At 42.6% G+C, this 13,877-nt stretch overlaps 1 protein-coding gene across 1 annotated transcript; it reads left to right on the top strand.

Annotated features, from left to right (window-relative positions):
- The first annotated feature begins 237 nt into the window (after positions 1 to 237).
- LOC119416340 (DNA-binding protein RFX7) lies at positions 238 to 7,175 on the top strand. Its single transcript, XM_037683571.1, has 3 exons — positions 238 to 506; positions 3,470 to 3,765; positions 3,847 to 7,175. The coding sequence occupies exons 1-3, from the start codon at positions 308 to 310 to the stop codon at positions 7,135 to 7,137; spliced, it is 3,786 nt and encodes a 1,261-aa protein (XP_037539499.1). The 5' UTR covers positions 238 to 307; the 3' UTR covers positions 7,138 to 7,175.
- Positions 7,176 to 13,877: the final 6,702 nt, after the last annotated feature.

Raw genomic sequence — 13,877 nt, 5'->3', positions numbered from 1 at the left:
CATTGGCTGGAGCCTGTCTTTAGAGTGACTTTTTAAATTAATTTACCTTATCTGGATGCAGAGAAAAGCACAGAGTAGATCAGAAACATCTATTCAGCACTTGCCTTAACGCCTTTTGCACATACTGTTATAGCGGGTTGAGAAAGAAAGCTTTTGTCCACATGCCATCCTTACCAAACCTGGATCTGCAGAAATCCGGTGACGGAGTAAGTTGCCCTTCACTGCAAAGGCAGTAGACTTTAGTCAAACCTGAGTCAGTTTGATGCTCTAAACCTGCTGCTCCACTCTGTTTTTCTAGTGTGAGCTGATGGAGCCCACAGGCCAGTCTCCGAGCGCTGAGGACGAAATGAGATCTGCTGCATGTGGACTGGTGTGTGAGTGGGCTCAAAAGGTCCTGAGTCGTCAATTTGACAACGTGGAGGATCTGGCTCGCTTCCTGCTCAATAGTCACTACATTGGTACAAAGTCCATGGCTGCACTCACTGTTATGACCGGAACACCCACAGGTAAATATATACCGTAATTCTCGGACTACAGAACGCACCTGTCTCCAAGCCACACATACTAAATATAAGATAAATCATAATTTCTACATAAATAAGATGCATATGTAACAGACTTGACCGCTTTGCATCTCCAATGCCCGACCATCGACACGTTGATGCAAAGCTTACGGGCAGCAGCTTTGTTTTCTTCTTCAACAGCCAGATCGATCGCTTTTAACTTGAAAGCTGCATTGTAAGGAATTCTTTGTGCATTTTCCATTATTGCTGACCAGATGAACAGGTCTGTGCATGAAGCGTAAAATACGGTAATGACACGGGAACGATCTGAAGAAATTAATGCACATCTATCTTGGGGGATGGTCCTCGAGAGTACCTCATTGGTCGTTCAGGTTAGACTTCTGGTCACATGATGACAGAGTAGGTGGAGTCATGGTAGGGAATTTTACACCCTGAGTAAGAGTTGTCGTACATCTGATTACCTGAGGGCATTCACTCTGTGTCACAAAAGCCTGCCCCCAAGAGGGCTGGGTGCAGGGCAGCTCTGCTAAAGGAAAATGTTCTTCAGTGGCAGGAAGCTGCCAAGAGACAACAAGAGGTCTTTCAAAATAAAATATGAAAATTATGAAGAAAAAAACCCATAAATTAGCTGCTCCTGTATATAAAATGCGGGATACAAATTGTGAAAAAAGGGTTGCAGCTTATACACCAGGAATTACAGTACTATATATCAATGCTTTTCAACTAAACTGCTTGGAGGGTGGGGGGCACAGTTATTAAAAGCCAACAGTTCAGGGGCCGGACATCCAGCAATTAAAGTCATTATGCAAATAAACAAAGTATTACAATTTATTTTCTTGCAATAAAGTTATTCTAATGTGAAAAAAATATATATTTTTAAATGACACACTGTGCCTCCCATTTTACACAAATATCATTCTGCCATCTCTTGACTTGTCAAAGCTTTACACTTTCAGAAAAAGAAAAAAGTTGACCGTTTTTGATGTTCCCTGAATGCACATGTTGCTGTTCCAGGTTCTCATTTACAATAAAATGGCTGCACAGACCAGTCCTTCCTCAAACGATTCATAAATCACAGGTGAAGCGTCCTGTCCCGCTCGGGTGTGAGCTTTGAGTGGAACCAAAAGAGGCGGAGCAGAACTCAGCTGGGCTGAAAGCGAGCGCAAAATGTGTTTAACATCTCCTTCTTGTCATTTACTAAATGAATTAACTCATTTAATCCATCCTCTTTGTGACTAACTATTTTTAAACCAACTAAAAAGTTGCTGTGCATTCTCATCAATATATCCCCCTGTTATAAATCTGTTGGCTGTTGTTTAATTCGGCTCGCGGGCCAATGTCATCTACCCCCAATATGTTGTGCAATTTTAGCTTGTGTAAATATTAGGTTTTAAAAAAAAATTCAATTTTTGTATTAATTTCCAACATATGTTTCTTTTTGTTGGCATTCATTAAAATAAAGACTCATTATTTCTAGAAGAAATACATATAGCTGCTTTCTTGCCAGAGATTTAAACTAAAAACATCTAACGCTGGGAAAAGACAATTATTTTGGTCAAACCTTGCAAATGATGTTATGCACAATCTTGTGATATTAAGGAACCTCGTGAGATGTGATTGCACTCAGAGTGTGGGTTTGTGATGACTGTTACTGCCACACAAGATTTGAGTTGATCTTCTAAAAACACTGGCTGAGTTGGTCATTATTTAGGTTTTTAAGACTGACTAAGCCGCGCTGGCCATCTTAAATGAGATTTAATTTAAAAAATCAATCAGTTGTATACGTACAAGCAATGATTACATTTTGAGAGTTCATTAAAATCTGTTCAGTGCTTCATGATATATTTTGCTAACTCCACAGAAAAATTAATACGCACAGAGACAGACAAAAACACTCTCCTTTGACCTTTGGTGACGGGCAAAATATGCAAGTTTTACTATAAAAGGGCTTAAAAATGACTTGAGATAAATAAGCGTTATTGATTTAGTCTGCGATTTATTCTCTTATAATTTCTGTTAAATTTAACTAATTTTCAATCATGTCTTTATTTTGGATATTTTCTCTTTCTTTAATCCTGCAATATACTTAGACTTTTGCAGCTGTGGCCTGTTTCTTAAAATTAACTTGAGGACACTTCTTAAGCACATATAACCAGTGGCGCAGTCTACATTTTTGTAGTGGGTGTACTGTGCTTGGAAACCAAAGTGCACTGGTTAGTACAATGTAAATGTCAATTTGTTTTGATTTTAAAGCATATTGAACATTTCCAAATTTCTCTGATGCTTATATTTGAATAAATGTACAACAAACTTTGTACAACAGTTGGCTTTGTATTAAAAGCATGTTGTAGAATTTATAAAACAGTATCCAAGCAAAACATGTTCAAGTATTAAGTAGTAAGTACAGAATTATACAATAATTTGCTGGATAAGCGAATGTAATTAACAAGCGCTGCATACAGATAGATTGTTACTGAAGCATTTAACTGCTGTTTAACATATCAATGACACGTGTCTAATGGTATGTCGTGTATCAATGGGCACTTTTAAGTGGGTATACTGGAATTCTTAAGATTTTCTAGTGGGTGTACACTGTGTTCCCACGTATGGTGTAGACTACACCACTGCTTATAACACAAAACAAATGAACAACTTGTTTCACAATTAAACTTATGCCTGCAAATTTAAAACAAGTTTTCTTATCACCGTCATGCTTGTGTTTACGTTGGAAATGAAAAAAAAAAAAAGAATTTTGTCATATTGAAAATTGTGGGAAATTTTATTAAACTGATCCTTCTTCACAATTAAAAACAAAAGTGCCATGCACTGTCCGTGGTGCTGAAAGCGTAACCTCACAAACAGTTCTCAGTGAACGAACTTTTGCACAACAGAACACCACTGATAATCTGTTGCATATTTCATAATCTTTTCTTATGCCTTGACAGGAATGAAGACCCCAACTCCAGCCTCTGCCTTTGTGCCCACTGCTGAGGCAAACGCATTCCAGCCCCAGGTGAAGACCCTTCCATCTCCCTCGGTTGACGCAAAGCAGCAATTGCAACGCAAAATCCAGAAGAAGCAGCAGGAGCAGAAGCTGCACTCCCCCCTGCCTACAGAGGCCCAAGTCAAGCGGACAGAGGCCAGTACCCCCGGACCCACCATCCCCTGCGGCAGCCCCGCTCTACTATCCCCTCAGCCCACTATAGGAATCGTTGTAGCAGCTGTCCCCAGCCCAGTCACGGTACATGGCTTACTTTTTCCCACAAAGCATGTTCAGAGATGTTGCTCATATATGTGCTAACTTGTGTTGTTGCTCCATCAGGTACAGAGAACCAGGCAGATAATGACCTCACCTAGCCCTGTGGGGACAGCAGAAGGAAAAGTGTTGCCTGTGAACTTTCAAGTTGTCACCCAGTCTCTCAAACAGTCCCCAAAAACTCCTCAGAACATCCCAGCTAGTCCTGTAGGTGACCGGCTGGTACGGCACGGTACGCGGTATGCCCAGATCCTGCCCAAGCCCTCTGCCACTAGTGCCATCACGCTGCGCTCTCCACCCACCCTGCTCATCACCAACAGTCCCATAAAAACCGTGATGCCCTCTCCCCATGTCAGCTCAGTGAACGTTGTGAAGATGACAGCTATTGCTTTGGCTCCTAGCAGCAGCAGCAGCACAACTGTGCGACCAGCCTCGACAGGCGTGAGTACCTTGGCTGCGTCAGACGATTCCCAGCAGTCACAGAGTGGAGGTTCAGCTGCCCCCCAATCTCCTGTAGTCAAACTCTGTGCAGCAGCCTCCACCCCAGTCCTCTCTGCAGACACTAAAGCGGTGTCTGAAACTGGAAATAACAACAGCTCCACATCTGTTGCAGAGAAACATGTCGGTGGAGCCAAAGAGGAGAGAGTGGCCAAATTCAGGGCTGCGAGTGAGCCAAGCTTCCTTGTTAAGTGTTCTCCAGGACCAGAAAAAGTGGTTAGGATGAAAATTGACTCCACGTCCCCTCCCACCGCTACAACTAGGACACAGGACAGCAATAACAGCAACTGCCATGACAGTACTTTGTACCTGACTGTTGATAATCAGAACTCTAATGGCAACTCATCGTCCAGTGGCTCGTCTGCTGTTACCCCGATGTCGAAGGATCCCTGTCTAGATGCCAAGAGTCCTAGGAAACGCACGGCTGGGGAATCCCATGTCATCCCTGTTAAGAGGGTGTTTATCTCCCAACAACCACTTGCTGTAGTTGACAATCCCAAAGCTGGGGTCAGTGCTGCGTTGAAGAGGATTCCCAGACCCGGAACCCCTGCTAGACCAGAGAGTGCCCCCTGCAAAGGGACTGCGAAACACACACCTACAGGGCCCACACAGATTCTTGCACTCACTGACGCTCCCCTCACCCATACAGAGGGAACGCAGACGGTCCTCAAACAGCAGGATGTGCTGGTGAAACATGAAGACCCTTCCATCAGCGTGGGTACAAATGTTGGAGCAGCTGGAAACAACACATCTGATCAGGCTTTGCTGCAGCAGATCACTGGGGACCCTCGTGCCATACCAGCCAACTCAGGACCACACGAAGCCTCTGTGAGCGAGCTAAAGAGCACAATATGGGAGACACAGCAGATACCAGCAGAACACAAACAAGCCTCTTCCAACCAACTTTCCATGATAGCTCAACCTTCTGAGGCCTCGGACCAGTTGAACCTTGCACAGGAAATGGTTGACTTTGCAGGTTCCCAGTCCAACATGGACTATTTCCCGTTCAATGACGACGACATGACCCAGGACAGCATCGTCGAGGAGCTGGTCCAAATGGAGGAGCAGATGAAGCTCAAGGGTTTGTTTGGTAACTGCGTGGATGTGTCCCTTCAGAGTCAGTCGACTAACGGTCAAGGTTCAATCCTCAGTGCTCATCAAGCCAATTCCACCTTCTACCACTCTGCCCACAGCAGCACCACCCCTGTTCAAACTCCCACTCCAACACCAACGCCTACCCCGACACCAACGCCCACCTCCGAAATGACACTTGTGCACAGTCTGACAAGGGAGAGCCCCTGCTCCCGTATGGCCCCCATCACCCCAGTGGATGGAGCTATGGGTCGTCACACACCCATCAGCACGCCCCTGTCCAACTGCAGCAGCAGTGTTCCCCCAAGCCCAGTGGAGTGCAGAAACCCTTTTGCTTTCACTCCCATTAACTCTAGCATCACCGGGTATCATGACGCCAGCATCGTTTCCAGTAGCCCCGTTAAGCCGATGCAAAGGCCCATGGCGACACATCCTGACAAAGCCAAACTGGAGTGGATCAACAACCGCTACAACAGCACCTCTGCTGGTCCTTTGTCCAACCATAGCATTGGCATTCTGCCCAGCTACCAAGACCTGGTAGATGATCAGTTTCGTAAGCCTCATGCATTTGCAATTCCTGGCCAGTCATTTCAGTCTCAGTCGAGACAGGACGCTGCTCACTTCGGCCGCTTAACACCAATTTCTCCAGTACAGCAGCAGCAGCAGATAACAAGTGTAACTACTCCTACCAAACAGGAGAGTTTTGCAGTGCCTGCACCGTTAGACAACAAGGCTTTAACCTCATCCACGTCCAGTACTTTTCGTTGCCGCAGCGTTAGCCCTGCTGTGCGGCAGAGGAACTTCAGCGGAAACACTGCTCCTCCAACCACCACCACGAGCACTACGACAACCACTCGAGCTGTGGTCTCACCCTTTAACTCCCCCATCACATCTGAGGTGCTCAGTATCCTGTCCAACAGTCAGGCTGTCAGTTCTGTCCATAGCATGGTCCAGCGTAGTCAGTCTGTACCTCTGAACATCATGATGCAGAGTGAGATGCTGCCTGTGCAGGGTCAGAGTAACACATCCAAGATCACCAACGTTCTGCTCAGCAAGATGGAAGCGGAGGGTGACGATTCTGTCCGCGGTCTGGGCATCAACAACCTCCCCTCCAACTACACGGCCCGTATGAACCTCACACAGATCCTGGAGACCACTTCAAGCTTTGCAGGAGGAACTGCACATCAGACTCAGTTGCCTGTCAGTTCCAGCCCTGCTGCCTTTGAGCTCCAGCAGCACGGCTACCTCACCACTAGCAGCGGAGAACAAGTGAATTTCTCCACTGGGGACGGTCAAGCACAAATGGGTTCTGGTGAGCAAGACCAGCACCAGCAGCAGCTCCAAGAGGATCCTGTGCAGACACAACCGCAGCTCCTCCTCCAGAGCACACAGCAGCAGGATGTGGAGGACGAACAGCAACAGATTGATTTCAACAACACTGTCAAGGACTTGCTGGGGGAGGATAGCCTCAACCCCAGTTCTCAGCTAGTAGGTCAGGTAGCTTCGGAGCTCAACGCCGTGGCGTCTGACTTTTCAAGCGACATCAGACTGACCTCAGATCTGTCCAGTAGCATCACTGACCTTAATACATTGGACCCCAACTTGCTGTTTGATCCCAATCAGCAGCAGGAACAATATGAAGACTCGACACTGGAAGAACTGAAGAACGACCCCCTTTTTCAGCAGATATGCAGTGATACTGTGAACTCTGGCTTCGACTGGCTAGAAAGCAAAGACCAGCCTACTACAGTAGAAATGCTGGGTTAAGTTTTATTCTGTATAATTTCTGTTCTCTGTCGTTTGGGTTAGTGCATATGTAATATATCTGTTTTTAAACCAGTTCGTTGGGATTTGTCTGGACTTTGCCGTTCATTCTGTTTAAAAGTGCCAGGCTTACCAGAAAATCTCTCCCACTGATGTGTAATGACTTACTTCCCTTATCATTTTGTCACCAAAAACATGTCAGTACCCCCCCCCCCCCCCCACTGTTCACCTAAAACCAACAATGTAAGCATTTCAAGTAAAGTGTGGGCGCTTAGTAGGCACTTAAATACATATTTCTGTGCTATGAACATTCTCTGAAGGGTAATATTCAATAATGCAATATTTATACCGTATGAACAAATAAGGAAGGTGATATGGTTTGGAAATCTGGCACAAAATACTTCACCAAAAACACATGCCGTTGTACTTTTTTCAATGTGTGCAGTTCAACCAAATGGAGACTATTGGTATTTGTAGTATATGCACATAATAGTTTTAGTACATTTGTCTGCCATATCAAAATATTACAAGGGTTGCATCTTAAGCTCCCAGGTGCTGAATTTCTGACATAATCTTTATACTTTATCATATGCTAAATCAGTGGAAAACTGATTCACATCTGAGCTTTGTTCGAGAGTGAAATTTCTCAAAGCCTATACTTCTTGCACTGTTTAATATCTTACAATGGGAGTATATGAGTCATTGGGGAGAAGATGGAGATGTGGGCCGCTCCTTTGGATTGCTCTTTGAAAGAAATCAACAACTGGCTGCCTTATTCTCAGAGTCTAAGGCCTTACGCCACCTTAAGAGAAACTGTATATAGTATACTGTTTTAAGATATCCAGAGCTTCATTGTTTTAAGGCAGCTGTTACTCTGATGTTTTCAGTACTTCTTATTTTTGTTTTGTTACAACTTAAACTTGTTTTGTGTATGATAACTATACTGTGTGTGCCCTTGTTCATTAATTTGGAGACATTTGCCATGACTTGATTTCTTAAAAACCCTCAACGGGCACATTGCAGTCATGAGATTTTTTTAATTTGTATTTTTTTTTTCCCATGGCATGCTAAACCCCCAGCTTGAATCTGTAAAATGAACGGTATGGAGAGGGCGTTGCTGTGAGGGAATACCTAGAGGTCACCAGTGTTCTGCTTTGATGCCATCTTGAGATCAAGAGTCAATTATGTTTGCAGACATCCAGCCTTACGTCCATACCAAAGATGATCTGTTTGAGAATCATAAGATTATCACACGTAGAAACACTCCGAGTAGACATTACCAACAATGGGAAGTGGGCAGCCTCAGAGATACGGGGGAAAAAAGAAAAAAGCTAAGGATTAAGTTGCGTGAATCTTATGTACAGTTTGTAAATTTGTGAAATGGTCACCATCCTATGTTTTATAGGTAACCATGGACCTGAAAGCATGTTGAAACCATCACTGCTAGCCAGGTAGGCTATGTGATAACAGTAGGATGCTTGCTTGAGTTTTTGGCGATTTGTCAATGTTGCAAAAGTCATGTTTGAGCTCCATCTGTAAATAGGGTAGAAACATAGAAATTTGATGTATCAAGACACTATATTATGGCCATTATCTAGCTAAGTATGTGCCATTGAAAAGAGAAAAAAAGCTTAACAGATTATAGTTGGCAAGATACTGTATGTTGTGTGTTACATTTCTGGCTCAATGTGTCGTAACAGTAAAGCTGTCTGGTCTCGCTTGCTGATTTTATTTTATTTTATAATATATATATATATAAATATATATACCCGAAGATAATAGGACTCTGCAGTTGCAGAAGTGACATGTGCTGTGATCAGGATCAATAGCATGGAGAAATTTTTTCAAAAAGTTGTGAAACTTAGCTGGTTGCAGACGTTCTCTGTGACATTGTGCTCAAAGTCTTTCAGCAGACACTGGATTAAAAAATGTTTCAACAAACTTTGGAGGTTCACCTATATATTGCACTAAATTTTTACGACACATGGCTTTGACACATCTTTATGGACAAAATAGTGATGGATGCCCAGGAAGTAAAAAAAAATATTTTTTATGAAAAACATGAGTAAGGAAAATATGTCAGAAAATGACTTAATTGTCTTGTAGCAAAATGTGCATTAATCTCAGTGAGATACACATTTCTTACTCATTCTCATACACGAGAATACAAAGCATTGAGGGGAGAAAACGATAAACGACCTTTTAAAACTTACACGTTCATTATGTTGATAAATGATTGTACGCACGCATGTGTGATGACTTCTGTTGTACTTTGTAATCTTGATAACCACTGTCTTCTGTGATTTGGACAGGTTCTGTTAACCATACTGGCAGTGCTAGTTTCATGAGTTGCATTACTCTGAGTGTGTGTGTGCTGTTTACAAAGTTAATGTTTTATATTTTATGTTTGTTGGCAACTTTACCTGTTCATATTTTGAAGAATGCATTTGTGGTAAGAAAAAAAAAGTATCATTTTCTCCTCATTTTTCTTTAACGTAACAACACTGATATTTGAATGAAGGAAATGCACCTCTTTATGATTACAGCAGCTCCATCAAGCAGCGACTCTGATTCTTTACCTTTTACTGATCCAGCTCCGTTTGGCTATCTTGTCTATTTCTACCAGTAGAAAAAATATCCCTCCTCTGTGTTGTTGTCTGGTGTTCTGCTTAATGTACAGTAGCTTGTTAATATTGCAAAAGCGTTGTTTCCTTTTGTCTTTTTTTTTTTTTTTTCAATGGAAAGTACTCACTGGTGAGATTTTTAAAGTGGTTTTAAAAGCCAATAAACTTTTTTAAAGAATGTTCTGGCGTGTTTTAAGTATGGATGTTTTTGTATTTACTCATGGAAATGAAAAAAGTACTTTACAGCATAAATAAAAATGACTGTAAAACTGGAGTCATTGCAGCTTCAATCAGTTAATTTAACAGTATCATGATCTCTAAATTAGGTGTTTTTTTATTTACTCTAATTTATACTTAGAAAATAAAGTAGAAAGGGAGGATGTGTGTGCAATGTGAATTGTAAAACGTTCCTATTTAATTTTTGCAAACAATGACATATATCAAAGTTCATGGATTACTGAGCATGAACTTGGATGTATTGAACCACTTTGGCTGTGTTGCCTGGTAGGAGTTGATGGGGGAGAGGACAGGCCACAGAAATCATCTTATCACCAGCAAACTGGATGGTTCACTGCAGGAATGTACTGCATGGAGGGGAAAACAGTTTGTGACTCCTCAGATTGAAGAAGCCCTTTGGATGGTGGCCAAAACATCTCAACAAAAAAAGGAACTGTTCAGATGACCTGACTGAACATTGAATGACATACTCACCCAGTCAATTTTATGCAAACTGGAAACTTCTCCATCCCCTTCCAGCATGAGGTTAGAGGTCATCAGCCCTTCCAATGACATTTAAGGTCAGTAGGGGGTGGCCTGCCCTAGAGACAAGATTCAGCCAATCAGAGCCCAGCTCAGTGGTCTTCTGCTCTGCTTTCCCAGGGCGCCATGGCATTCATAGCATGGTAATGTTATAACCCTATTGATTGTAGCCAAACAGCCAAGTTGACCATGTGGACCCCAGCAATACGCTCAACCATCACAACACAACATTTAGCATTCATTCATCCGTTTTCTTTACCCACTTTTTCTTTTCTTGTTTCACAAGGAAGCTGATATCTAACTCCAGCAGTCACTGTGCAAGAGGTCGAGTACATCCAGGACATCCTGGACATGTCACAAGTCCATCACAGGGACACATTACAGACAAACGAGACAACAATTCAATCATTTAACAGTCAGATTTTACAGCACTTTGTGCCTCCACTTTTGACATTTTTTCAGGACAAATATTCAAAGGCTGGAGTTGTCAAATGAGTTTTTTAGAGATGGAAGTTATTTTTTATGCATGTCCACAAAAGTAAAAAACATGAGTTGCTTTGTACTGAGTTTTATTTTAAACATTGTTGCCTGTAAACATTAGTTAGCTGGTAATCAACCATCCAAAATAAAACCTCTTCCTACTGATTGCTAAAAAGAATAAAATAAATACCTAATAAATTCATGTTTTTTAGTGAGAATCAAATACTTGAATTAAAATATCTCCAAATCTAAACTACTTGATAAGCACATCACCAGATGTTACCAACCTGACAAGCAGATTGAGCCTTAAATTATATTTATAAGGCTTTAGATGATTAAATCAATAGCCCGCTCTGATCAATACATAATTAAACTCTGCTCTTCTCCTTTGATTGCATATTGAAGTGTGGAGGTGCAAGCTCGTGGCAGTAATCCCTTGAAATCATTCACGGTTGAGAACAGAAACGTCTGATAATATTATGTAAGGTAGTTTGTTGGTATGAACGTGAGTACTTTATTTACCTGTACTAGTGGATCCATGTTTTTGCTGATGCAGTGTGGCTAAGCCACCAGCTGGATCCTATTGTGTCACTTCTGAATGAGGGCTGGGAGACGGGAGGGTCATTGTCAAAAGGCACGGACGCAGGATCAATATCTGAATTCATTAAGCAGCTGACTTGCAGCCATCAATATCTCTTCATAATTACCAGGTTCTGTGGAAGGTACAGATGCTGTTCAGAGCTTTTTACACATTGGTAACCGATAATTACCAATGTGGATACTCATCTACATCTATTGTGCCAAAAAGAAAAACGCATCTTACCAAGAAATGCAACACACACACAATCAGAGGTTCATGTTCATTGCTTTGTGTGTTGATGCACTAACTATGCAATACTTGATTTAACAGGTCAGTTAAAATCTGAGAGAACTTCAGTTCAGGTGAGTTCTGTATTACTCAAGACTTTGCTTTATTCTTAACACATTCTGTGCTGTAGGACACACATTGTATGAAAATAGGAAAGTTAGAATGAATAAAATCATCTCAACAATGTAGGCAAATTTGAAAACAACAAAAATGCAAAAAGGCAGACATGTGTAAATTCCTGGTGAGTTAAGTAGCTTATTAAATGACAGCAAAACATTACTATGAAAAATGTCTAGTACTGTACAGTAAATTGGTTGACAAAGCAGCTAAAGGCTTTCAGAGAGCCTGGTCAGGCTCCTTGGAAACATTATGCAGTATAAGTCAGAGTCAGAGTGTTTTTTTTATTGCCATTCGCACCGCATGTGGTACATGTGGTGGAGCGAAATTATGTACACAGGATCCCAGTTACATCCAACAATAAAATGTATAAGAAAAACAATGATAACATCTAAGATATGAACTAAGAAAAACATCAACTAAATATACACTAAGTACTAATAGCATAAAAAACATTACGTCGAACATCAGCACAAACATGAACATGAGTCTGTGTGAGCAGATGAGCACACATGAACACATCAACACTGAAACAGATCAGCAGCAACATGAAACAGATCAGCAGCAACATTATTTAATTTTTTTCACAATGATTATTCTGGTTAGAGATTCATGAGTCTAACAGCCTCAGGGTAGAAGCTGTTCCTCAGTCTAGTGGTTCTACACTTAATGCTCCTCAACCTCCTTCCTGAGGGGAGTGGGGCAAAAAGTGTGTGTGCTGGGTGAGTGGGGTCCTTCATGATGCAGGTGGCCCTCTTCCTGCATCTGGAGGTGTAGATGTCTGTGATGGTGGGGAGACTGACTCCAACAGTCTTCTGTGCAGCCTTCACCACTCTCTGCAAAGCTTTTCTTTCTGCAGCTGTGCAGCCTCCATGCCACACGTTGATGCTGGAGCACAGGATGCTCTCCACTGCACACCTGTAGAAGGAGGTGAGGTCTGAGCTTCCCAGACCAGCTTGTCTCAGCCGCCTGAGGAAGTAGAGTCTCTGATGAGCTTTCTTGATCAGGCTGGTGGTGTTGTTGCTCCAGCTGAGGTTGTTATTCATGTGTACACCCAAGTACTTGTAGCTGGAGACCACTTCCACCACAGATCCTCTTATGTTCAGGGGGGTGTAGGTGTTTTTGTTCCTTCTGAAGTCCACAATCGTCTCCTTTGTCTTCTTCACGTTGATGTGAAGGTTATTCTCTTTGCACCAGCTCTCCAGGTGTTCCACCTCTTGCCTGTAGCTGGACTCATCATTGTTTGTGATGCATCCCACCACTGCTGTATCATCTGCAAACTTTACAATGTGACAGCCTGGATGGGTAGCTGCACAATCATATGTGAGCAGAGTAAACAGGTCGGGGCTCAACACACATCCCTGAGGAAGAAGGGAAGACTCAATACTTTTGCGCAGCACTGAACTTTTATAAAAATGAAGAATTGGAAATAGCTATTGATTCTACTAGAGTAGATTTTTTTATGTTTTTGTTTTGTGCACTCACTGAAATTTCCAGAGTTAAGTGTGTGTGTATATATATCCATCCATCCATCCATTATCTTTACCCGTTTATTCCATTTTGGGTCACGGGGGTCGCCGGTGCCCATGTCCAGCAATCACTGTGCGAGGGGCGGGGTACACCCTGGACGGGTCGCAAGTCCATCACAGGGACACAGAGACAAACGAGACCAACAACCATTCACTCTCTCACTCACACCTAGGGACAATTTAGAGTTACCAATCAGCCTAACATGCATGTTTTTGGTCTGTGGGAGGAAACCGGAGTACCCGGAGAAAACCCACGCATGCACGGAGAGAACATGCAAACTCCACCCAGAAAGGCCCCTGGACCGGGGTTTGAACCAAGGACCTTCTCACTGAGAGGCAGCAGCTCTACCAGTTGTGCCACCGTGC

The sequence above is a fragment of the Nematolebias whitei genome, chromosome 10, assembly GCF_014905685.2.
Source record: "Nematolebias whitei isolate Nwh7 chromosome 10, NemWhi1, whole genome shotgun sequence".
NCBI lineage: Eukaryota > Metazoa > Chordata > Actinopteri > Cyprinodontiformes > Rivulidae > Nematolebias > Nematolebias whitei.
This window is presented reverse-complemented; position numbering and strand designations above follow the sequence as displayed.